This window comes from Pyrus communis, chromosome 3, assembly GCF_041283825.1.
Source record: "Pyrus communis isolate YQ-2024b chromosome 3, ASM4128382v1, whole genome shotgun sequence".
Lineage (NCBI taxonomy): Eukaryota > Viridiplantae > Streptophyta > Magnoliopsida > Rosales > Rosaceae > Pyrus > Pyrus communis.
Window position 1 is genome coordinate 20847431 of NC_142567.1, and position 26103 is coordinate 20873533.

The 26103-nt window shown below is 34.1% G+C and overlaps 2 protein-coding genes and 1 pseudogene across 4 annotated transcripts; 2 read left to right on the forward strand and 1 right to left on the reverse strand.

Annotated features, from left to right (window-relative positions):
* Nucleotides 1-46: 46 nt before the first annotated feature.
* Nucleotides 47-8293, reverse strand: LOC137714342 (serine carboxypeptidase-like 51). Of its 3 annotated transcripts, none has more exons than XM_068453581.2 (12): nt 8047-8291; nt 7828-7922; nt 7635-7742; nt 7295-7535; nt 7139-7182; nt 6652-6825; nt 6334-6539; nt 6138-6207; nt 5463-5513; nt 5081-5133; nt 4850-4982; nt 47-506 (listed from the first exon to the last, which is right to left on the reverse strand). In XM_068453581.2, exons 1-12 carry the CDS (start codon nt 8183-8185, stop codon nt 423-425), a joined length of 1398 nt encoding a protein of 465 aa, XP_068309682.2. In that variant the 5' UTR covers nt 8186-8291; the 3' UTR covers nt 47-422. The 3 variants fall into 3 exon arrangements, with proteins under 3 accessions (XP_068309682.2, XP_088547381.1, XP_088547380.1); XM_088691255.1 differs by lacking the exon at nt 47-506 and adding an exon at nt 2419-2548 and having other exon boundaries at nt 8047-8292; XM_088691254.1 differs by lacking the exon at nt 47-506 and having other exon boundaries at nt 4408-4982; nt 8047-8293.
* A 6828-nt stretch (nt 8294-15121) lies between these two features.
* Nucleotides 15122-16216, forward strand: LOC137714341 (protein RGF1 INDUCIBLE TRANSCRIPTION FACTOR 1-like). The gene is made up of 3 exons (XM_068453580.2): nt 15122-15298; nt 15408-15629; nt 16001-16216. Exons 1-3 carry the CDS (start codon nt 15122-15124, stop codon nt 16214-16216), a joined length of 615 nt encoding a protein of 204 aa, XP_068309681.2.
* Nucleotides 16217-17988: 1772 nt separating this feature from the next.
* Nucleotides 17989-25284, forward strand: LOC137714340 (beta-glucosidase 11-like; annotated as a pseudogene).
* The last annotated feature ends 819 nt before the right edge of the window (nt 25285-26103 follow it).

Genomic DNA, 26103 nt, shown 5'->3' on the forward strand with positions numbered 1-26103 from the left:
ACATTACGAGGGTTGGATTCAATTAATAACTGAATAAGAAAGTTAATGCTTAAGCATAAGTGAATTAAATTAGTTAATCAATGTAACGTCTGTCTTCTCATTCAAATTCAAAAGACTACCCTTATAAATTAGATAAACAGAAAACCGTCGTATCAAAAAAAGAAAAGAAAAAAAACATCTTTGATTGTGATCAAACAACTAATCTTAATTTAAAAAAAAAAAACACCAAACTAATCAGAGAAATGTTGGACCATATACCAATTGAAGAATGAAACAATTGCTGCAGGCTCCTACGAACGTAAAAATATCTACCCTGCACCGTATGCAGCTTTTTCCCCTCATTTCATTTTTGTGTTCCGCATGGTTATTGTTTGCTTCTTGACTCTTGCCTCTGGTTGCCGTGTGCCAACACTCTTTCTTTTCTACGTAGAAGCAGCAGCAGCAGCAGGTGATTGTGTGATGTCAGCCACCATGTTTAATGCAATGCATGGCTGATCCACCGGTACCTGTAAATTTTAAAAAATATCAATGAAATCAGTAAATATTATAAAAACGAAACTAGTTACATATTTTTAAATAAAAAAATGGAACTAAAACAGTAAATTGTTGTTTATATTAATTTAATTAAATATTGTTGTGTATTTTTTCTAAAATATTTAGAATGGAAAAGGTCTCTGGGTTGGTCAGACTTTGTCAGCTTTGTCTTCCACACGAGTGGTGCCACATATATACACCGACCGGTCAGACATCTCTGATTTCATGGACTGTCAGTAGTAATATATTGTTATATAGTACTTCTAGTAATTGTCACGTCATATGCATGCAATGCAATGCAAGATATATGCATGTCCCACCCTCCAACCAAAGTTTGACTTCCTCTAAATTTCCCACTTCGTCCCTCTCTCTCTCCTTATCATGTTATATATGGTTATAATTATGTGACGTTAAAATTTTATGTTAGAATTCCTATAATCCATATCGGCCAGAAGGCTTGAGAACAAGCAATTTAAATAGAATTACCTCACTCTAACTAATACTGAGGCATTTTGCAATAAAACCTCACACATGACGGATTGAGCAGGTGACCAAGTAGGAACAGTATCAGTGTTGTTGAAGTGGGCCCATGACCCGTCTACTTGAAATTTAACATGGTATTAGAGTAGCTCCAGCGGGAGCTTTTGCTCCGGGCACAGGCCCGTGAACAGGGCTAGAGAGCCCGATTGATTTGGTCCAGCGTGTGGTAGCCCGAGGGACAGGCCCAGCCCGGGGGAGAGGCCTGGCATGAGTTGCCAACCCGAGAGCCCGAAGTGGGTGTGACGTCAGGGCGACGTTAGCTGCTTTTTTTATTTTTTTTCTGTCAGGCGCGTGGCCTTCAAGCGCGCGTGGGCGCGCGTTAGGCGACATAAATTCAGAAATGGGGCCCGCGGCCCACTCAGATTTCTTAATATTGGGGAGGCCACGTGGCTTCCCCATGTCCGTTGGATTTCAACGACTATATTTTATGGATCGTTGGATTTTCAAAGGTAAAAAAAAAATTAAAAACCTCATTTAATTTCAGTCGTTGGATCTGAGATCAACGGTCCACGTTATTAGGCTATGGAAATTTAAAAAAAAAAGAAAAAAGAAAAAACAATTTAAAATTTTGAAATGTTACAGTTGTGCCACGTGGCACAATCTGGAGTGCTGGAAATTCAAATTTTTTAATCCAACGGCAGAGATTAATTAGGTGAATAAAAATTAAAAAAAAATGTAAAAAATTATTATAAATCAGAAAATAAAAATGAGAAAAAAAAAAAAAAATTGATTTCACTTTTCTATAAATACCTTCACATTATCTTCTACCTTACACCACAATTTCATATTTTCTCAACTAGTTTCAACCACATTCCTATCTTTCTTTCAAAGTTTCAAAGTTTCAATCTTATCCGATATTATAATTAAAATTATTTTGTATTATTTTATAAATAAATAAAATACTAATATTTTATTGCCTATTGCCAGGGCTATTGAAGTGTAACGGTGGAGATGCAAATACTATTGCCAGGGCTATTACTATTCATTAAGGGCAGTTACTGTTCATTAGGTGGATTGAATAGTGTATAGCCTGGGGGGAGGGCTCCAACGCTGGAGTTGCTCTTAGAGCCAGGGGACGAGCTCATACTACCACGTGAACGGGTGAGTCCCCTTTGACCTTGCGCCAATGGGTGAGCCCCGACTTGGCTCCACGTAGGCTAAGAGATGCCACGTGAATGGGTGGGTCTTTATTGGCCCCGTGCGAACGGGTGAGCCCTGGCTTGGCTCCACGTGGTTGCCGATGTGTGAAACTTCACGTGTGACCCATAAAATTGGGTCTCACGTGCGGGGGAGTGTTAGAATTCCTCTGTCCCACATCGGCCAGAAGATTTGAGAACAAGCCCTTTAAATAGAATTACCCCACTCTAACTAATATCGAGGCATTTGGCAATAAAAGCCCACACCTGATGGATTGAGCAGGTGGGCAAGTGGGGACAGTATCGATGTTGTTGGAGTGGACCTATAGCTCGTTTACCTGAAATTTAACAATTTATTTTAATTTTTTTAATTAAAAAAAAATATCAGAGGAAGAAAGAAAAAAAAAACCCCTAAATAATACCTATGAGTACGAGTGTTGTGTATTTTTGATATTTTTGTTTAATTTTAAATCATGATAAGATTAGTCGCACATAATTGTTATCATATTTGTGAAGTTTGTTTTGGAATTCTTGCAATTAAATATTTAAAAATGAAACAACTATAAAAATACGGGTTTTTTTTTTTTTTTTCATATTCTATACAAGTATTGTCTTCATAAATATATATCTTTTATCGTATGATGCGACAAATAATAATAAAAAAACGATCAAACAATTATATAATGTAATAAAAATGTGATATATATTATGGGGTTGTTTTTAAAATCGAAAACTAATGAGAGTATGATTATCTTTCCTCTTTTTTTTCCCTTCTCTTCCTTTTTCTCATATTTGAACGGTCACGGTTAAACTATATCAACGTCTTATATTAAATTTTTATAGAAAGAGAAAAACAAAATAAAAAATGTGAGAAAAATAAATGAAAGGAGATGAAAAAATAAAAGGAGATAATCTTAGTCCAAACTAATGGGATCATTTGTGTTTGCTCTATTTGATACTATTTTCTTTCTTTTGGCATGTCACTTGTCACTCTCACGTAAGCATCCAAGGTACAAGCTGACATACAAGCTCAGGCCAGCTTGTCGGGTTTGTTTAAAGTGATTGCATTTAAGACGTTCTGTCTCGATCATCCAATCCTAAGGTGAATTCGGGTTTGACATGAAACTGCTTCTAAAATAGTTAAAAGTGTTTTTTTTTTAAATATTTTTTTTATATTAATCTTTAATAAAAAATAAGTAAATTAAAAAATATATATATTTGGAATACTTTTTATAAGAAGTATATAATTGATGCTTATTGCAAAATAAACTTTAAGTGTCATTGAAATTCATAAACATTTTTTCTAAAATTATTTTCAGTCATATTAAAATAATTTTCAAACAAACCCTTTAATCTTAGAATACGTTTCTCTTAAGTTGAAATCGCAAAAAGTGCTTTAAATAGTACGCGACATAATAATGAAAGATGAAAGTCTCTCTATCCAAATATTTACTTTCAACATTTTGTAAATTCTAAGTAAATTTTAGAACATTTTTATATTTAAGAAAACAATTTATACATACCATTCTAATCAGTAGACTGAACTAATCAAAGATTCAAAAGAGAATTAGAGCTCGCATTTAGAAAACGTGTCTAAAAGGTGAAAAAAGAAGAAGGTAGAAATCACTCCTCTATAATTAAGATTTGAAAACAAATTAATCCAAACAATTGGTAGACCAGCATACAGCTAGGGGTTACACTCAAAACGCTTAATGCACATGGACAAATGAGTTGCTACATTTATACACCTTAATAAGCTTTCATTAGAGAGAATATTATTGCTTTAAGCAAAAGTTTAAACATATTATATACATGTGCAATGTCATATTTTCACTTAAAACTTTATCCAAAACCATGACAAGATTATGAAGATGACATCTTAACTATAGCATAGGGCTTTGGGTTTCCACCTATGTGCCTCAAGTTAAAATTTTCTCATCTCTTAAATTATTGTAATAGTTTTGAACTCTTCTAGTTGCCTCTTAATAATAATAATTTTTTTTTATAAAAAAATTACGTTTTTAATATTCTAACAATGTATTGGCTATAGATATGCATCTCATATTTTAAATAGATCGAGAAATCAAATCTCAATTTTACTCATCTTAAGTCGACGCTTGGACAATATTTCGTTGTAGTAGTTTAATTCTGTGTATATAATAGCAGTGTTCGCAAAAAGTTTAACGAGAAATGATGATTTTTTTTTTTTTTTTTTTGGACAACACTTCTTAAAAAATAGCATTATTTGCACTTTGCATGAATGCCTCCACAGGACAGTGCAAAAGCACAGTGTTACCCCCTTCCAAAATAGTGATGTTGATTTCTTTGTATATTTTCTTTCATTTTCCTAAATTGAGCAAGTGTGTTACATCACATGAATATAATATTATGATAGGGTTCCATGCTAATAAAATAAAAATATGTGTAATATTATGTTCAAACTTTTTTATTTTACTAGCATGAGCCGCCATATAACAGTATGCAACCATATAACAATATATTTGTGTTACGTAAGTTAACATTATTATCATCATGATCATAATAGGTAATAATAGGTAGAGAATGACAAGACATGACACTGATATGACATTGAAAAAGAAGTAATTACTGTGTGCTGGGGGAGGAAAGTTTTGACTTACAAAATGTCCTGCTCCAAGAATCCAATAGAAGTGCAGGTTTTTGTACGATCTGGTGAACCCTCTTGTAAATCCTTCTTTGCCACAATAAAGAGGGGTTCTACTCTTGTTCAAGAAATTTGGGAGTCCTTCCCACCTGAAAAACAGAATGGATAAAACCACCCACATGAGGGAGAGAGGGAGAGAGGGAGAGAGAGAGAGAGAGAGAGAGAGAGAGAGAGAGAGAGAGTTTACTTGAGCTTTTCGACCCATGCTTCAGTCCCCTTGGTTGCACATATGAGATCAACCTACAACAATTACCAACCAAATCATGTCAAACCTAGCTAGTTTGCAAAAATTTAATGGTATCCAATTCTTAATTATAATTAACTTTAAATAGGTGGTGATTTTTGTTTTTGGTGTAAGAATCAATAAGCGAAGAGAAATATTATCATAATCTAATACTAAGTGGTTAGGCAGTTTTTTTAAGTTGAATGTGCAACTACTGATGCTAACACACTTCTTAATTCTAGAATGGATCTATCAATTTTCGATTGGTTATTCCTAATTTTTGTTAATAAAATAAAACTGTTGGCTATTGCTGTTTAAAATGAAAGCAATGTTGAGAAAAACTTACTTGCCCATTGTATATTGTGACATTAACCCCTTTAGCAAGGAGTTCATCAACCTAAGTGGAGAGAAAAGGGAATTAAAAAAAAAAAAAATTAAAAGTTGGCACAAGATTCTTTCAAGACAAAGAAGAAATATCGTAGAGCAAAGACAAATTCAATTTTCTTGCAGATAAAATACTTAATTAGGCAAAAGTTAGCTCATTAAAAAGAATAATTAGAAGAAGAGACTTCGATTTCTCTATTCGATGCCTACAAGACAAAATATTTAATATTAATGAGTAAACTTGATATAAATTTAATTTGTGAGTTATTATTTTCATGGATGATAGGTAGATTAATTTTTATTTATTTTCGTAGACACCTTTATAACATGTTAAATGTATTTTATCAACATATGGTATATGTATCATATATGATGGCATATCAATTTTCTTTTAACTATTTTCTATGGAAGTATTTAGATTTTCCTATAATGCAGTGAATTTCTATAATGCACCATTCACTCTAATATTTTCTTGTAAAATTAACTTTTCTTTCTTTTATCTAAATTATAAAATAAAAAAATTAATTCGAACTAAGTATTGAGAGAATACTAAACTTTAATCGAAGTGTACGCTACAACTATATCATAATATAAGTAATATTATAGTTTGCTCTTCTGGATTAGGAAAAATTATTACCTCATTAATCCTTGGTTTCATAAAATCGCCTGTCATGGCTGAGAATACGTAATCAGACTGCCCTCCCCATCTGCAAACCCAAAAAATATGCACCACTGGCGGCTTACATCATATTTACCAAGCATTTTTAACTGTAAAAATTATATTTGCAACCGAGACGTATTTAAACAACAGATTGAAAATGATATATGCTCACGTCACGTCATCGGGGATGATCTTGAGCTTCTTTTTTATGGCACCGTTTAACAAAGAACCAAGATCATCATTACCACCACCTGCTGAAGACCGTAAAGAACTCAGGTATCTTGAATATTTTTTAACGTAAATTCCTTTGTTATATTGAATTGTTGCCAAGGATGAAACTGGATCCATTCCTGAATCCAACAAAAAATTATAGAAATCCTGCAAATGCCACAAATCCAATAAATAATTTAAATGAAAAAAATTGTGAGTTTTAATTGAATTTCAGTCACAAATAATTACTAAATTAATACGAAAATTAAAAAACAATTACCACAGCATTGCTGTTGGACATGATGACATGCTCAAGTTCACCCCAAGAATTGGCTGCGTCCACCAACTGACCATCCTGAATCTGTTGCTTAATTCTCCGAGCCACATTATTTGATTTCTGCAATCCAATGTCGTCAAGCCTTGACACGTCTTTGAGCAGAGGACCCCATGAAAGCTGTAATGTACACAAAATTAAATCATCAATAACTAAATATAATTACACATAAATGAAAATTTATCACTAGCATTATGGTTTAGTAATATAATCTTTTTAGTGAGATTTTAAGGTGATTTTCATGAATTACGAGTATGATACAAATTGATTGTTACTGTATTATGTGACCTAATCTAAGAACCCTACTCCCAACATGGTTGTGTATGAAAAACAATATAGACTAAACTAAATTTGAAAGTCAAACTGTAAAAATCTGCATGATACGGGAAAGACAATTATTGAGTCAAAAGCAGTTAGAACTATGGTAGCTTACCGCAAAATCTTCCGGGGAGATCCAACTGTCTCCCAATGCCACTCCTAAAAAAACAACCAAATAGTTCAGAGAAAAAAAATATACATTTTAAGATGTTGGTATATTTAGTTAGACCAATATTTTTAATTAAAACTTGATTAATTTAGTTTTAATTACCTCCAAGTCTAAGTTTTAGCTTTCCTTGTTGAATGGCTTTGAGAGCTGAAAGTCCAAGAGTGACTGCAAATTTACCTCCATAGGACTCTGCCACAATGAACAGAGGACTCTTTTGGAGGCTCTCATTTCTGTTGAAAACCTCCACCAGCAATGTGGTCAAATCAGCAGCTGCCTCCAAATCATTTTTCACAAACAGAGACGTATCCTCCACAAAACTGTATCCAGTCCCAACTGGGTTGTCCTGAATTATCCCAAAAAATCAAAAGAAATTTAAATTCATATAACTTAATGGAACCCAAAAAAAGAAAACAGAGTTTTGAGTACTTTTTGGTGAACTTACAACAAATAAAAGATCTGCTTTTTGCAACCAGGTTGAGTTTCTTGGGTTCAAATTCGTGTCCAATGGACCAACCTCTTCAAAATTCCCAATCCCAACTCCTGAAGCTCCCTGTTTTTTGGAAAAATAATCAATGTAAAATAAAATATCTGGTTTGTTCATATTATTTGATTTGAGGTAGTTTGGTAATACTCACAGGTCCACCCTGAAGCCAGAGAATGGTTGGCCATGGCTTGGAGGGATCCTCAACTCTGTTGGGACTTCTGTAGAACCACCAGAACATATGGGCTTCTGTGTAAGAACAAAACCAAAACAAAAAGGTGAACAAAAATTCCATGAGCATTAACATTTCTGCTTCATTACAGAAAGAAAATATATTTCTATGTGTGTGTGTGTGTGTGTGTGAATTGCTTACTGGGTCTGACTTCAACATAGCCCCACTCCTCTGATCCATCTATGGTTCCTGCAGCAGCTGCTGTTATTGCAGTTCCTCCATGAAAAATTGGTATAAAAAGGAGAAGAGAGACAGCAAGAATTACAGAGAGATTTTTCATTGTCAGACCAAAGAGTCGAGAGAGAGACAGAGAGAGAGAGAGAGAGAGAGAGAGGGAGAGAGGGAGAGAGAGACAGCAACTTCTTAACCTGCTGGGAAATAAAACATGCAGTAAAAGGAGGTTTTATATGTAGAGAGACTACTGAGGATTAATATTGCGCAACAGAAAGCTTACTTTGTCTCTGTCTAACACAAAATAACAAAGAGAGGAAAAAAAATAAGTAGAAAATAACAAAGAGAGGAATAAAAATAAGTAGTCGGATATTGTTTCTATCATTATATAATAATAACTTTCAGAATTTATTTATAAACGGTCAAACGGTAAAATCAAAGAAAATATTTTGTTATTTAATTTCTTGTTATAGCAAGTGCACTCGTTGCGTGTATTCTTTGGCTCTTAATATACATGGTGTATAAAAAGGAGATATTTCAATATGCCAAACACTCTATACATATTAGCTAACAAAAAACTTCACAAATTCTTAAAAAATTAAATTCAGTTGATCATTTTAGAAGTACTCATAGAAACTCCTCGTTTAAACAAAACCCAAATCCCATGGATTCTTATTTCTTATTTCTTTCTTAATTTATAAGAAGAAACTCTTTTTGTGGAAACACGTTTTGCTCACGAATGACCATTTTTTCATTATGTTGAATATTTTTTTTTTGAATGACCGCATAATTCGACGGTGAAATCCATGTATAGCTGGGGTTCTTGCACAAGGTTATATATATATATTTAACGTTCATAATTTATGGTTGCCTATCTTGCACAAGATGAACAGCTTCCCCAACGTTGCAAATGAACTTACTGCCTAAACATTTAACTTGGCTTGTCGCTGAAGATTGTTGGATGATTGACATGTTTAAAACACATAGGAAGTCTCAATCTAATTGACATCTATTTAGCTTGGAAACCATTGTGTCAAGTTTTATTGTTCTTAACAATGTCAACCAAATAGATTAAAAATAACGGAAGATTGACAACAATTGTTTAAAACAATTTCAAAACGGAATTGTTTATTGGCATTTTAAAAACTTGTTTTACATGTATAGAACATGCATGATAACCTTTTATTAGTGTGAACAACAATAAATCTATTTATTGGATTATATACATCGATTCACACACACATAGAGGTTATGTTATAGGTAGCACGCTCGCATGCATGTGAGGCCATCCTATAAGCTCATCCTACTTTTAGTGGCCTCTCAGGCAACAATGCTTCTGAATAATTTCTTGCCAAAGAAAAGAACTGAGAAAATTGCATGAGATATATTAAATTTCTGAAATAGAAATCCTGCCTGGACAAGCTTTTACTGTCACGGCTAGTTTCCACTCGAAGAATGTGTGGTGAAACATCACTTGTGCAACAACCACAGAAATTGGGCTAAAGAAAAATGGACCTTACTTCGGACCACTATTTCAGGTTGCCCTCAATAGAAAAATGAAGGGAGAAGTGAACAAAATTTGAGTGCCTTATTCGGAAAGTTAGTTCCATATAAGATTTTTGAGCGAGAATCGATTTGAATAACCTACAGGCTAAGCAAAGATATTCAGCATTTCTGGCCAACTAATTGCCCATACGTTTTATCGAATGTGTCATGCGATATAAAATTGTTGTATGTGTTGGTTATACATGTAACCTTCCTTTACAACACCCATGTAAGTGGAAATCTATCATTTTATAGTGGAATTCACGTGTATGTTGTGGTCAGAGAAAAAAACGAGTTATATGTAACAGACGGATACTCATTATGAAACAATTTTAAAGAAGGAGGGTGTTTAATTTTTGAGGATTTCTCTTGAATGGGAATGCTAAGCTAATTATTGATAGAAATTTCTACAATATGGATGTTTGTGATATGGAATTTTTGGTGGACTCTACCGTTTTAGCTGTCCACGCAAGGGACACATGATGTGAAGTGAACTATGATGAGCTTCTAGCAAGCAAAATGCATATATAATTTGCATTCTCTCTCTCTCTCTCTCTCTCTCTCTCTCTCTCTCTCTCTCTCTCTCTCTCTGCAGGCCCATCAGATCATCATATAGAATGACGGAGAATTATAGGATAGACACAACAACCTTGAAGGTGGATAAGATTTTAACTATATATAGGCATGATTATTGTATATTAGTTGGATTTTTTCATGTGCTCATATATACGTGACAACACATGTGGTTCATTCGTTAGCTATAACAATCGGGAAAAAAAAATATCATTAGACCAACTTCGAAGGGTAGTAATTTCTACATTCCTCAATTTACTTCTTACACTTTTTAAGTTTTAACTGTTTTTATGAAGAGCTAAAATTTTGCGTTGAGTTGACGGTAAGACTTCCAACTCCAATGATAAAACATTTGTCTTAATAAGAGTTAGATTCTTACTTTTTTTTGTTGGTGAATTGAGGTTAATTTAAAGTAGTCACTTAGTAATATGAGAGATTTTGGGTTCGAATATCTTGGATGACGAGTTCTAACTAATTTATTTGAAAACCGTTTAGTGTAAATTTATTATTTTGTTGGTGCTTATGCAATTCTAAAATTTTTCCAGCAGGCAGCAACACATTACATAATTGTTCCCAGGTTTAATACAACTGTCTAACTGGCCAAATAGCTGCAAAAGAATTAAATAAAAAAAGATGGTTGAATGCAATTTTCATTTGGATATTGATATTCACACAATCATTTTTACCTCTTACACATCCTTGTTAATTTTTGGCTATTGACCTTCTTCAATTCATTAAATCCGACTGCCGAAAATCTAGAAGGATGTGTGAGAAGTAAAAATGAGTGTACAGATAGCATTACCCTTTTCATTTCTTTACTTCCCTATAGTTTTAAAGTTTTGTTTATTTCCTGCGTGGGCTTTCACTTGAAGGCATTTTTCGGGCCATAGCTTTGTGAGGGCTTGAGTAATGCCGCTGCAAACGAAAACAAGATTTTTCAAGCCCAGCCATCGACTCCGAGCATCCTATTGCCATATCTACCGCACTGATGCAGGCTTAGTGAGTTATTGAGTTGTTTCCTAGAAAAAAAAAAACAAAAAAGGATTAAGTACCTAAAACATTCAAAACAGGTACTTAGTCTTTTTAAACATTCAAAATAGGTATTCAACCTGTTGAACATGTTATATCCGTTAAGCTCTAATTAAATTTTTGTTAATTAACTAAGCTTTCTTTGTCTCCAACATTAATAGAAGGTCATGGAAGCTTAGGCTCCACAACGGCCACCACCACCCCCTTCAGCCATCACCTCCAAATCCAACTCACAATCACAAATCCACCCTACAACTCAAGCCGCCAACATCAAGAAGGTCATGGGGGTTGTTGAATTGCTATGGACAACCATGATGTGGTCACCACCATCTTCATCGCCCACAAAGAAGAACTAGAAGCTTTACTGGCCGAAAATCGGTGAATGAGACAATCACATGAGCATAAATAAACTCCTCGAAACTCTATCTGAATTCTTAATCATTTCTTTTGTTAGGAGATTTTCCGATCTTCATTTTTGTTTTCCATTTTATTCCTGAATTTGTTTTTCTATTTTTTCATCTTCATTTCTTTTTTGAAGTTATATTTATTATTATTTTAATATCCAAGTAAGCAAATAAGTGGGATCCATTGTTGCCACATGTACATGTAATAGAAAAATTAACTGGGACTTAATGGATGTGACATTTTAGATTGGGTATTTGTTCGAAATGTTTAAAAAGCTTGAGACTAATTTGGAATGACACTAAAAGGTTGGGGGACTTTAGACACTTAATCGAAAAATAAAATAATGTGGATTATCAGGCTATTCCAAGTTCGTCTTCAGTCTTCACTTCTACCTATTTTACGTAACTTAGTTGTTCACTTAAAACATTGACCATGAGGTAATGAAAGAACCTTGGCGCAACGGAGTTTATTATTTTGTTGAACAATCACTTAATATAGAAGCTAGACTCGTCATTTAGCACTACGGCCTAATAGTATTCTTCTTCATTTGTAAGTTAGATGTTTTAGGTTAAAAATTGCCAAATATGAATTCAAACCAAATTATAATGGCTAACCACAGAGGTGCAAGGAGGTACAGCTAGTGTTCTAGGCGAAGCTAAGCAGGTTTGGGCGGGGCTAGGTAGAGGCTAGACGAGTGTGTCTGGGGAACGCTGAAATTTGAGAATGTTTTGTTACAAAGCCGGCGGCGTGCCGAGGAAGAAGATTTTAAGATGGTAACCTGTATCTTTAACTAACACCCGTATCCCTATTTTTCTATTAACCAATCTTCTGATTTTTTTTAAAAATTTATTTTTGGCTAATGTTTATTAACTTCTTTTTATTTTTAAGACACACCACTTTTTTCGTACCAAATTATGATAACTAATTTGTTGTATAAATATGTTTTTTAAATAACTATGACATAGTTTAATACATAAAATAAATCCATGTAACTAGCATGGGTACATTAAGCAAAAAATAAATATGGGTATAAATTAAATTAAAAAGTAGGAGTACATATTAAAAATTAAAATATGGGGTACACATATACATTAAAAAAAATATGGGCTTAAAAAGAAATTAAAATATATGGATACTAATTAAAACTAAAATGAATATTTGTGTAAAATAAAAAGAAAAAAGGTACATATTAAAATTAAAATATATGGAAAATACTAAAAGAATATATTTAGAAATGATTACATATGTTTTCAGTTTTGAAATTGAAAGATGTTTACATGTAAAATCATTGAATATTCAAATAATAATGTGGACAAAAGTCAAGGACATTGATAAAAAAATAAAAAGGTAATACCAGAGAGACAATATTTGGAGACAATATTTGAAGATAAACTTGTTTGGGGTCCTACTTCCAATGGAGAGTTCTCAGTTAAATCAGCTCATAGAATTCAAATTGATGATAATCAAGATCATATATTTAAGGGGCTCCTTAACAATATTTGGAAACTAAATATTCCTCACAAGGTTAAATTTTTTTAGTTGGTTGTTGTTGAGAAACAAGCTAACCACTAATGCTAAATTACATAAATTCAATAATCACAATTCTGCCTTATGTCCCTTATGTAATAATGTTGAGGAAAGCATTGGTCACAGATTTAAAGATTGTCATTTTGCTCAGGAACTGTGGAAGATTGATAGTAATCTGCCTATTATTTCCTTGTTTCCATATGTTAATGACTGGCTCAATAGCCTAGAGTACATTGACAAGGAAGACTTGTCTGATCTTAGCAAGGTTCTGTTTATTTGGTGGCAAATGTGGAACGACAAAAGTGATTTTATTTTTAAGCAGATAAAGCCTAATCCTGTTTGCAGTTTCAAGACTGTATTTTTTATAGCCAAGAACTTCTTACTAGCGAATTCCAAAGGAAATGAGGCAGGCCACCATAGAAGTAACATTAGCATAAGATGGCATCCTCCAGAGGTTGAATATCACAAAATAAATTTTGATGGCTCTATTGTAAGTACCTCTGTTGTTGCAGGTTTTATCATTAGAAATCATCACGGTCGACCTTTTGTGGCGGGGTCAAGGAAGCTGGGTTAAAACACAATCATTGTTGTTGAGGCCTTGGCCGCTATGGATGCTCTTCAGATGGCCAAATCTCAGGGTTTAAAGAAGGTCAAGATTGAAAGGGATTCGAAGATTGTCATTGAGGCAATTGGGAAAGTGTAACATTCCTTGGCGTATTAGGGCTATCATTGAAGACATTAAATGGCTGGCCTCTTCTTTTGAATCTATTTCCTGGAAGCATATTTTTAGGGAAGCTAATTTTGTAGCTAATGCCATCACCTTTTGTGGGCATAGTTTAGAGAATTTTCATGTCTGGGTGGGATGTGCACCTCAAACTGCTTCTGATGCTCTGTTATTTGACTTCAGAGCCCTTAGGTGTTCCCCGGGTTTTTCCCTCTCGTAATGTTGTTTTGGTTTCTCACAAAAAATATTTGGAGACAATATTTGCAAACCAAATGATGTGTCACCAATATGAATGAGCACGTTTATCAATGCTTAAGTAATAAACCAATTATCAACTTTCATGTCCTTTAGTTTCCAAAATTTTGTCTACAAATTTAGTATCACTAGCATTATCCAAAATAAAAAAAGAAATAAGATTTCGATTAATGAGAAAGTAAAATGAGGGATGTGAACCTAATTTATCCGTAAAAAAATCTTACGAAAAATAATAATTTTTTTAACACACGATATTATCTACACTAATTGGATGTTAACATACATTACAATTAGTCTACTTGGCAAAACCTAGAGCCACTCGGATCCCTAATTGGACGTGGAACTAATACATGTTTCTTTGTCGTAGTTCCTGATTTCCCTTTCATAAATTGGAAAGGCTTCCCCGCCCAAACCTTCGTTCTCTCCCAATCCAACAGTCATAACCCTTCCCCTAAGCTCCAATCCACCCCCCCCCCCACCAATTCTTGCATCCTAACCGTCCGTTACAAAAAAAACTGTATCCTTTTTCTTTTCACAGATGTGAGCCCCGCATTTAACAATGGTATGTTTGTTGAAATTAAACATTGTTGATTGTAATCCTTGTTGGATTTGGTTTAGAATTTCTTTGTAATCTAGTGCTTCTTTTAAATTTGATTTTGTATTACTTGGATAACAAATATCTCTTATGGTTACTATAAATAAAAGCACTAATATAAAGAGAATATATATGCCATTCCTTATTCTTTCTTTCTCTCTGTTTGCCGCACTTTCTCTCTCTTCAATAAATAGGCCACAACAATATTGTCCTTTTTCATGTAATTCACATGCTTATACTGGTAAGGCTTACGTTACTCTTTTTAAAAAATGTTCAAACTCTCTCTTGTAATGTTTACGAGGAACGAGAGCTAGAATCTATCTAGCTTTGTAGTCTTGATTATTTTCTTGGCTTACCTAATCTTTTTTTCCTTGGCATCCAAACAGGTGGTGATGTTGGTACCTTCGTGGCTTGAATCCTTGTTGTCAACGACCTTCTTCTCCATCTGTGGCCGATCGCATAAAGATGGCCTGAGAAGCGAAAGCAACATGTACTGCTTAGATTGCAAGAATGGCGCATTCTGTTTGTATTGTAAATCATCAAGACACAAAGATCACCAAGTTATTCAGGTAATTAGGCATATACAAATTTCAGTTCTGGTTTTATTTATTTATTTATTTTTAAATTCAACTGTGTATAATTGAATTCTTTTTCTTTTTTGTGGGGGTGTGGATGCAGATCAGACGGTCATCGTATCACAATGTTGTGAGGGTATCTGAGATTCAGAAGGTGTTAGACATCAACGGAGTTCAGACTTATATGATAAACAGTGCGAGAGTGTTGTTTCTTAACCAGAGGCCTCATGAGCCTAAAACTGCCGTTAAAGGGGGCTCACATATATGTGAAACATGTGCGAGATGTCTCGAGGACCCTGTTCGTTTTTGTTCATTGGGATGCAAGGTTAGATATCATGTTCTTCTTTTTCTTTTCTCAATTAAAGCTTAGATTAACAAAATTTCCATATATAATCAACTAGGACATTGCAATCTTATCCGTCATTGGTACTTGTCATAGCTAGAGTTCATTGTGACTAAAATGTGCAATGAATGACAATGTAGGCCTTTGCCGATGACAATTTGATATAGTTGCGATTAGTCTTTATTTTGTCGAAGGTAGTTCTAATTGTTCGATACTCATCTGCAAGAATTTGTTATGTTATTGAATTAAATAACAATATTGGTACTAGGTTTTTTTTTTTGTTTGTTTCAATTCGGTTGATGATGTTGACTCAACAATTAATCCATATATATTATTGATTTTGATGACATAAGCTCGAGGGACTAAAGAAAAATGGGGAAGCCAGTGCAGTGAAGAAAGAAGATGAGGGAAGAAAGGAAGGGAAAAAAAGAAGGTTACCATCGAAAGAATTAGAAGATCAAATGCAACAAGACATGCACCAAAGCACTCCAACTCCAACTCCACCACCTCATCCAAATTTAAGGAAAAGGAGAAGAAAGGGCATACCTCATAGGGCACCCTTAATGTAAGGTTCTAATTATAATCTTATTGGAACTTGCTTAGCCAACTCATCGCTTACAAGTCCCTGCCATGCGTCCTAAACATGGTGGGACGCTGTGTTTATGGGGTTTTAAACAACTTAAAGTTGGGTTTGGGCACTGTTCTAAATTGGGTGCAATAGTTATGCATTAATTTTTGAAACATGTAAGGTGTAAATGGCAACCAGTTACACATGAACCGTTATATATATAAACAACAGCTCAGCTTTTTTTTTTTTTTTTTTTTTTTTTTTAATTTTAATTTTTAGATTTGGGATCAGATAGAAAATTGCAAAAAATGTAGGCTGCTGGTAGCCTAACCACAGAAAATAAGATAAAGAAATACACTTAACTATGTGTTTGTATTGCCACACAATACTACGGTCTGGTAGTATTCTTCTTCACTTGAAAGTGAGAGGTCATAGATTCGAATCTCGTGGATGTCAAATTTGATACCATATTAGGTTGCCCATTGTGTGACTTAGCCGAACTCCTCCTTCTCTTAGTGTAAAAATATATCAATGTACTAAAAAAAAAAAAAATTATGTGTCTACCTGTATTGCATTCCTTAATCAGAAACGTGAATCTGAGTGCATAAGTAGGAAAAAAAAAAATGGGATAACTGAGATTAAACACTGATGCAAGATTTTCATAATTTTACATGCTAAATTTTAATACTGTTTCTTCCTTCTCTCAGATAAAAAAAGGATGGACTTCATTCAAGTGGAAGAATCAACCAACAACTTGACGATAATCAATGAGACAATGTGGTCTTTGCTAAACAAAGTAACTTAGGAATTTCAATTAGCTATCGTTCGGCTAAATATAGGATTCACACAAAGTGCTACATAAAAGAGATGTCAAAACTAATCATATTTACAATATATGTACAAGTAAATAGGTAAAGAGCTATAGAAATAGGTCAATCATTAACATTATCTCTCAAGTTGTCGCAAAGATATTACACATGCCTAACTTGTCAAGAATTTTGTAGAGCGCTCTATACAAAATTGCCTTTGAAGAGCATCAACTAGTTGACCTTTATTCTTCATAAAAGGTATTACGATAATCTCAACATCTAAGTTTTATACAAGATTGTCTTTGAAGAGCATCAACTAGTTGACCTTTATTCTTCATAAAAGGAATTACAATAATCTCAACATCTAAGTTTTCCTTAATAAAATATCGAACAACATCAACATGCTTAGTACAATTATGTTGCACTCGATTTTGGTAACTCCAATGGCAACCTTATTATCACAATAGCATGACTTTCTTAGTCTCAAGCCCAATATTTTTAACAACTTATTCAACTAAAGTAATTCACATGTACCGTGATTCATACCTCTAAACTCGGCCTCCGCACTTGTTGTAGCCACCATATTTTAGGGTATTCTTCTCAATGTAACAAGATTACCACTTACAAAAATTAAGTATACATGAGTAGACCACATATTCTTGGTTGAGCTAGCTTAATTTACATCAGTACAACTGCATCTAGGTGATGATGAAACTTTGAACACTAGTCCTTTATCAAGAAAACTTCAATCATGATTCGGGTCACAACATACAGTTGTGTTTCAATAGCTACATGCATGAATGAACTCGCCATAGTACCTGCATAAGTGACTTGATAGGAGACAAACGTACCAATCTCCCCACATGCATTTGATATATCTCTTTACTATTCAAAACTTGATTCGGGTACAACCCCAATTTGCGATTATGTTCAATTGAAGTCTAAATTAATAGGTTAATTTAACATGTCAGTTTATGCTAAAAATTCAGAACATTCTTTCTTTGAGATAAGAAGATGCCGTATTTTGACCTAGTAACTTCAATCCCAGAAATACTTCATTCAACCTAATTCTTTCATTTTAAACTCAGACGTAAAATATTTATGCAAATGTTTCATCATAAATTCAAATGCAAAATACTTCTCAAAAAAACATATAACCAGTGTAGTTAATTTATCATTCCAACGTCTCAAAAACAGAGAATGAAACCACATGTTACTTAAGTTGTTCCTAGATAATTAATTAAGTTGTTTGTTTCAACCAGGAATCGAACCACATGTTACTTTACACCTCAATGATCTCCAACATGCACTTGATGATGAGTATGGAGGATGGGTTAGTCGAAATATTGTGTAAGTTCCTAACTTTTATTGGTGAGTTTTAAATGGGACATGCAGAAAATGGGATTTGAGATGACCATGATGGACCAATTTTGTGGATGCAAAAAAGACTTCACTTCATATGTAGATGCGTACTTTAAAAATTTTGGGGATAGAGTTTTGCATTGGACTACTATGAGTGAGCCTAATGTTTTCATACCTGGGGGTTACAATATTGGATTTCTTCCACCATAACGATGTTCAGCTCCATTTGGTGTCAACAGTTCGAGGGTTAACTCCTAACAAAGCCGTACATGGCAGCTCATAATATCTTGTTATCTCATGCATCAGCTGCTAGATTGTACAAGAAAATGTATGAGGTACTTGTCAAACTTTTCACTGTCAAGGGCTTCAATATGTCCTTAAAAACATAATACTCTTGATACAATTTGATGTCTCACAAATCAAGAAGAAAGCAAATTGAGAGAGAAGAAAAAAGAGGCAAATTAAGAAAGAACAATAACTGCAATATTTGTTTCCCTCCTTTCGTACTAATTCTTTGTAGTGCTAGCTAACATGAACAAACAATAAGTAGGAAGAAAATAAGCCTTAAAAAACTAATAAAATGAGAATCAAGTCTACTAGTAACCATATATGTAACATAACATTCTTAATAAAATTAACCTTATCATGAAAAAAAATAGGGAGGTGATTTTCACATATCCATTTTAGCTTTTCACAACAGTCTAGATTAAACAAGGTGTAAAAGAAGCTAAAAATGGTGTGTGTTTATCATTCTCCAAAAAAATATAGGTCAATCAGTGTGAACAACGTTTTGGGATATATTGTAAAGATTGAAGAAATATTGATGAAGATCAAGAAAGAATTCTGCAAAAAAACAAAGAGAGAGCTCGAGAGTGTTTGAGAGAGAAAGCTATATTTTCCTTAACGATCAAGTAATTTTTTATAGTGTACACTTATACTATTTTAATAGTTTTCTAATCTTGCAGTGTAAGCTAACCACTTAGATAAGATTCTAACAACCTTATAACTATTTATTCCTTATAACAACCTATTTTATCTACTGACAAGTGGCTACATCTGCGCCCTTAATATGTTTTTCACTGGATCCTTATCTTTGTCACTCTTACATTCTCCCACAATCTCATGCTTCAGTGAACTGAGCATGAGATTGCCACAATGTTGCTAGAATAATAGAGCAGATAACCGTTTTGTTAGAATATCAGCTGATTGATCAGCTGAAGATACATGTTGAACATGAAGATATCCTTGAGTAACATTTTCTTTAACAAAATGATAATCGATTTCAAGTGTATGAATTTTGCATGAAACATTGGATTTGTTGAAATAGCTATGGCGGAAACATTATCATAATGTATCATTGGATGGAGTATTATTAGAACTTGGAGATCACAGAAGAGTTGTCTTATCCAAGCTATTTATGCTACTGTGATGGTAAGTGCTCTATATTTAACCTTGGTTGAGACAGTGTGCTGCTTTTTGGAAGCCCATGAGATAGGATTTAAACCAAGAAATACAACAAAACTAGAGGTTGATCATCTATCATTGGGATCTCCAGCCCAGTCTGCATCATTATATGATTGAATGTATAGTGGTTCTGGTTTAAAGTGAATTCCATAGTCTGATGTTCCTTTAAGGTATCTGATGATTCTTGTGACTGCAATTACATGAGATTTCATCGGGTTATGCATGAATTGACACGTTTAATTTACTGAAAATGCTATATCGGGACTTATGAATGTAAGGTATTACAGTGCCCCAACAATGTTGCGATATTGATCAGGACCATGATATGGTTTGCCATCATCCCTGATTAGTCTGTGATAAGGAAGACATGAAGTAGCACATGGTTTATAGTCTTAAAGATTCATTTTATCAACTAAATCTTTCACATACTTTGATTGAGACAAAAATATCCCTTCAATATTGTAGCTGATTTGTAAGTCCAAAAGATAATTTAAAGTGGTCAAATCCTTCATTTCAAATTCTGTTGTCAACTCTGTAATGACTATGGAGATCAGTTGTCAATCAATACTAGTTAATATCACATCATCCACATACAGTAATAGCATTATAATTCCATGTGCTGAGTGTTTAACAAACAATGAAGGATCTGCATGTGATGCTTGAAACCCCAAACCTGGCAAAAAAACTTGTGAATCTCTCATTCCAGGCTCTAGGAGTTTGTTTAAGTCCATACAATGACTTTTGAAGCTTGCAAACATAATTGGATGGACAATTTGAACTTTGAAAACCTAGAGATTGTTCCGTATAAACTTCTTCTTGAAGAAATCCATGTAGAAAGACATTTTTGATGTCTAATTGCTTGAGAGACCACTTAAATTGAGCTGCTAAAGCAAGAATAAGCCTAATTGTTGTAGCTTTGACAACTGGAGTGAAAGTTTCTCCATAATCAATACCCTCTTCTTGACTGTAACCCTTAGCTATAAGTCTAGCTTTGTATCTTGACACCGAACCATCTACATTTGTCTTTACTCTATATACCCATTTGCAGCCAACAAGGTTTTTTATCAAGTGGAAGTGGCACTAGGGACCAGGTTTGTTGAGAATGGAGAGCATCAACCTCTTCTTGCCTTGCTGATTTCCATTCTGGAATCTTAGATGCTGCTTTAAATGTCTTTGGTTCTATAGCAGGAATATGAGAAGCTTTAACAGTGGCTGAATAGGCCTTCCTTTTAACAATACCATTCTTTGACCTTGTCTATATTGGATGAAGATTCATATGGATTGGAAGAATAACAGTGAGTTGTTCAATTTGGAAATCAGGATCAACATGGATTAGTGATTATGTAGATTCTGTATAGGCACTGTATTTGGTGATGATGATGGAATTGATGTATTTGAGTAATGCAGTGTGGGTGTTTGAACAAACTTTATGGTACTAGATAAAGATGAATGTGTTTCCAAGGATTCTAAAGCTTTAGATGCATTCAATAATTATGTGGCTTTAGATGAACGTTGACTCAAAGATTATGTGTCTCGAGATGATAACGAATGCATATGAGATAATGGTAATGTAACTTGATTATGCAAAGAAATTGATGATAATGAGATATCAGATGAATGCAGTGGTTTATTGGTTGGTGGTTATGCATTTTATGATATTGTAGAACATGGAAATTGTGTTTCATATAAAAGAACATGTCTAGATATGTAAGTTTTGTTGGTAATAGCATCTAGACTATAAATCCCTTATACTTTCTTGCATATCCTAGAAAAATGCAAGTTGTTGTTTTTTGTTGAAGTTTTGTAGTGGTTTAAGCAATGGATAACATGCACATCCAAAGACTCTAACATAAGTAATATCTGATATTTTACCAAAGAGTAATGTATAAGGAGATTGCAGTTTAAGAATCACACATGGCATTCTATTTATCAGATATGTGGCAGTGGCACAAGCATTGAAGCAAAACTTTGATGGTAGTTTAGCAGTTTGGAGTAATATAATGGCGGTTTTTCACAATATGTATGTGTTTTTTTTTTTTTATGCCATTCCATTATATTATGGAGTATATGGGCAAGATTTTTGGTGCAAAATACCTTTTGATGCAAGAAAGGTTTGAAACTTTGTGCTTGTGTATTCACCACCACCATCACTTTGAAAATTTTTAATTTGTGCAGCAAATTGAGTACATAGAAAAGTATAAAATTGAACAAAGATTGCACAAACTTCTGATTTATTATTCATTGGGAAAACTCATGTGTATCTAGTACATTTATCAACAAAACAGACATAGTATCTATAGCCTTCAAATGATAACATAAGGGCAGAACCCCATACATCACTGCGTATCACTTCTAAAGGATGTAAAGACTTATTTGAGAGATAAGAAAATGATATTTTTGTAAATTTGCCTTCTAAGCATGGTGTACATATAGTTAGACATATATTTGTGGATGCAGGAGCCTTAGTGTGTTGTAGTGCTGCATAGATGATAGCATTTGATGGATATCCTAGTCTTTTGTGCCATAAACTTTTGCTAACTGGTTTTGCAAGGTAATATGCATGTGACTGTGAGGATGCAAGTGATAGCTTCTGTGAGGATGAAAGATGAAATGGAATAGGATAATAACCAGCTCTACACAGTCATTTAAGAAGAATTTTCCCTGTGATTTTGTCCTGAACCCAAAAAGAAATATCATCATATATGAATCTACATTGCTTATCCTTGCACAGTTGATAAATAGATAGTAGATGTTGTGATAGCCTAGGAACATGCAATATATTTCTCAATGAGAAAGTATGTGCAGGAGCTACTAATTTTGATGTGCCAATATTGGAAATGCTCAAACCTACGCCACTAGCAGTGGTTGTAGTATCATTCCCTTGATAAATTGCAGCCAATTCCAAATTTGTAAGCTCAGATGTTATATGAAATGTTGCCCTAGTATCTGCAACCCAATATTGCTCTTAAGTGGTGCTGTTGGATTGTGATTTGCATGCATTGCAGTAAGATTAGGAGATGGTGGTCTTCTTTGATATGCAAAATTGTTATCTTGGTAGCATTGAGTGGTTAGATGTCCAAACTTCCAACAAATTTGACATTGAGTTGTTGTGTCAATGGTTGAATTGTTATGCCTTTGAAAACAGTCTGCAGCAACATGACCTCTTTTGTTGCAGATTTGACAAGTTGAAATCTCAGAGGGATGCTTAGAACAAGAATACTAATAAAATTTTGGTTTGCCAAGAATGCCAAGACTTGAATTTGGAGCATTAAATCTTGGACCACTATTGTATTGGAATCGACCTCTTCCTTTTCCTCTGAAGTTAGAACCTTTGTAACCACCAGAATTGTAGCCACCATAATTATGAGAATTACCCTGATAATTGTTTGATGACCCATAATTTGGAGTTGAGCTATGCCCTTGAGAACTTGATCCACCATTAGAAGTATACTCCTGACTTGAAGATCCACAGCCAACAGAAAACTGTGATTGTGATGGATGACTATCAAGAACTAGTGCTTTCTCTTTATCTGGTTGAGTACTAGCAACCATTGCAATCCCAAAGTTCAAGGAAGTCTCAAAAAATTTACCAATGATAGCTTCTTCAGCAAGCAATTGTGATCTAAAATCTTTAAGAGTAATACCATTTTCACTTCCTCGAATAACACAACGAAATGTGTTTATTCAGCAAAGAGCCCCTTGAGAGCAAGAATGATAACATCATCATCTTCAACTATGACCCCAGCTGCTGCAAGATGATCTCTTGCATCTTTGATCTTTTGAAGATACACAAATACTGAATCAGACATTTTCTTGATATTTTGAAGCTACCAAGCTCCATTTTCATCTGAAATATGGTAGCTTTGGTCACTGTAGAGAACCTTTCCTTGAGATTTATCCACATGTCATGAGAACTCATGCTTCCAAGTATACACGAAATTGCAGTTAGAGACAAAGTTGTTGTGAGAAGTTGTATTAGGGCACGATCGTGCATTTTCCAGACTTAATACGCATCAATTTCTACTCCTTCGACATTTAAGTCATCAATAAACCTTTACAAGCATTTCTTTGATCAATCGACAAAAGCCACTATCCCATGTCCTTCCAACAGAAGCATGATTTGAAAACTCCATGTAAGATAGTTGGAATCATCCAACTTGATTGTGAAAGACGTAGAAACAATCGAAACCAAATTCGTAATGGGAGATTTCACAATCTAGAGCAGTTGTAACCATTGTTGCAGAAAGAATGAATTTTTTTCACTGAAAACTTTAATCAAACAGTTGGCATACAAGAGAAGAACACCTAATTTTCTGGGAATTTGATAGTTTGAAGAATCTCAACTTATCACAAATGTTTATCAAACTAGAAGGTAGAGAAAAGAAATCAGAGTGTAGAGGATTTGCGGAAGCATCGATCCATTTCCTGAAGATTGAAGAAATATTGATGAAGATCAAGAAAGAATTATGCAGAAAATAGAGAGAAAGCTCAAGAGTGTTTGAGAGAGAAATCTATATTTTCCTTAATGATCAAGTAATCTTTTACAGTGTACACTTATACTATTTTAATATCTTGCAGTGTAAGCTAACCACCGGGATAAGATTCTAACAACCTTATAACTACCTATTACAATCCTTATAACAACCTATTTTATCTACTGACAAGTGGTTACATCTATGCCCTTGGTATCTTCTTCACTTGGGTCCCTATCTTTGTCACTCTTACATACAGGACAGGCAGCATGGGTATATAGGAATCAACATTGATGCCTTTTGGTTCCTCTAACAAAAACCATTGAAGATGAACTTGCCACCCAATGAGCCATGGACTTGTATTTTGGTTGGTAAGTTTGATGTTGGGCACTCATTTTTTCATCCATATATATGTCTACTTGTCCGAAACTTGATGCTTTATAGGTACTTTAAATTCCATGTGTCTATTTCGTTTTTAAGGTTTTTGAATCCCTTGGTGTTTGAAGATTACCCTGATGTAGTGAAAAAGAAAGCAGGCTGTAGACTTCCTTTTCTTTCTAATCTTCAGTCCCGAAGTGTCAGGGGTTCATTTGACTTTCATTGGAGTGAATCATTATTCCACGTTCTACGTCAAGGACTACACCAGCATCATGGAAATAAGAGTACATGGAAGACTATTGGGTAAGATTTTTTCTTATATATATATGTACTATGTTCTGAATTCTTTCAACAGTCAGCCCTTTTACTATGTTCTGAATTCTTTCAACAGTCCGCCCTTGATTACTCCCTGACAAAAAAGATAAAAAAAAGTCAGCCCTTGTTAAATGACCAATGTGTCAATAACATGTAAAATATACGTCATTCATACGTAGATATATCTATAATTTTTGAGCTTATGAAGTTTTGTAATTGCATTTGCAGCACTGCAAGATGATACATCAGTATTTGTGGTAAAAGCTTGAACATAAAACTTAGTGTACGTTCAGTACTAAGTTAATCTTAGAGCACTATGATCGGTTATTTGAATCGGTTTCCAATAACTCCCAGGGGCCTTCAAGAATTGTTGGAATATGTCAAGCAAAATTATGGCCTCTCTCTCTCTGGTTTAACTTTTGGCCCTCTCCATGCAATAGTTGGTATTATCTGCTTTATCATTTCCCTTTTTATCTGTATTGTCATCGCAACGAAAAAAAGGGGCTCAATATGCTTTTTTTAAGGGAAGTACAATATTTATTACACTGAAAATAGAACACGTACAAATTGAGGATAATGTGCATAATAGGCCTTGATAAAATCTTACTAGGACTCTCAATCCGGTCGAAGAAAAAAGTGTGTTCTGCACGACTAAAAGATCTATCCTCAAATGATAATAATAAACAAATTACGAACTATGTTGAAAGCATGTTGAAGAAAGAGCCAAGCTTGCTTCGCCAATAAAGCAAGGTTGAAAGCATAAAGATCTCTGAACTCCAAACCACTCTAATTTAAGTTTACACAATTGGCGCCAATTAAGACTGGCCCAATATATTTAGGTCAACAGACTCAACGCAATTCTTCATTGGAGGACTAGCCGAGGGTGAAATATTTGGACGGATACAATCTTTGCGTGAAGCTACAAGGTATATGGCTTGTATATATGTATTATATAGTATGTAATATCATTTACAATTTGATCTCTCCATTCAAGTGCTAGCTTGTTAGTACTCCATATTAATAATTCATCCTATTTGACTTTGGAAGGAATGGATCAAACGCAGAAGATCATTTTATTTGGTCCTTGG

Excerpts from the sequence above, each read along its gene's own strand:
- LOC137714341 (XM_068453580.2), top strand. The coding sequence starts at position 15,122 with ATGTTGGTACCTTCGTGGCTTGAATCCTTGTTGTCAACGACCTTCTTC. Across the intron at positions 15,299-15,407 it reads AAGATCACCAAGTTATTCAG|ATCAGACGGTCATCGTATCA; the intron begins GTAATTAGGCAT and ends GTGTGGATGCAG. Across the intron at positions 15,630-16,000 it reads TTTGTTCATTGGGATGCAAG|CTCGAGGGACTAAAGAAAAA; the intron begins GTTAGATATCAT and ends TGATGACATAAG.
- LOC137714342 (XM_088691254.1), bottom strand. The coding sequence starts at position 8,185 with ATGAAAAATCTCTCTGTAATTCTTGCTGTCTCTCTTCTCCTTTTTATA. Across the intron at positions 7,743-7,827 it reads TCTGGCTTCAGGGTGGACCT|GGAGCTTCAGGAGTTGGGAT; the intron begins GTGAGTATTACC and ends TCCAAAAAACAG. Across the intron at positions 6,826-7,138 it reads TCTCCCCGGAAGATTTTGCG|CTTTCATGGGGTCCTCTGCT; the intron begins GTAAGCTACCAT and ends TGTACATTACAG.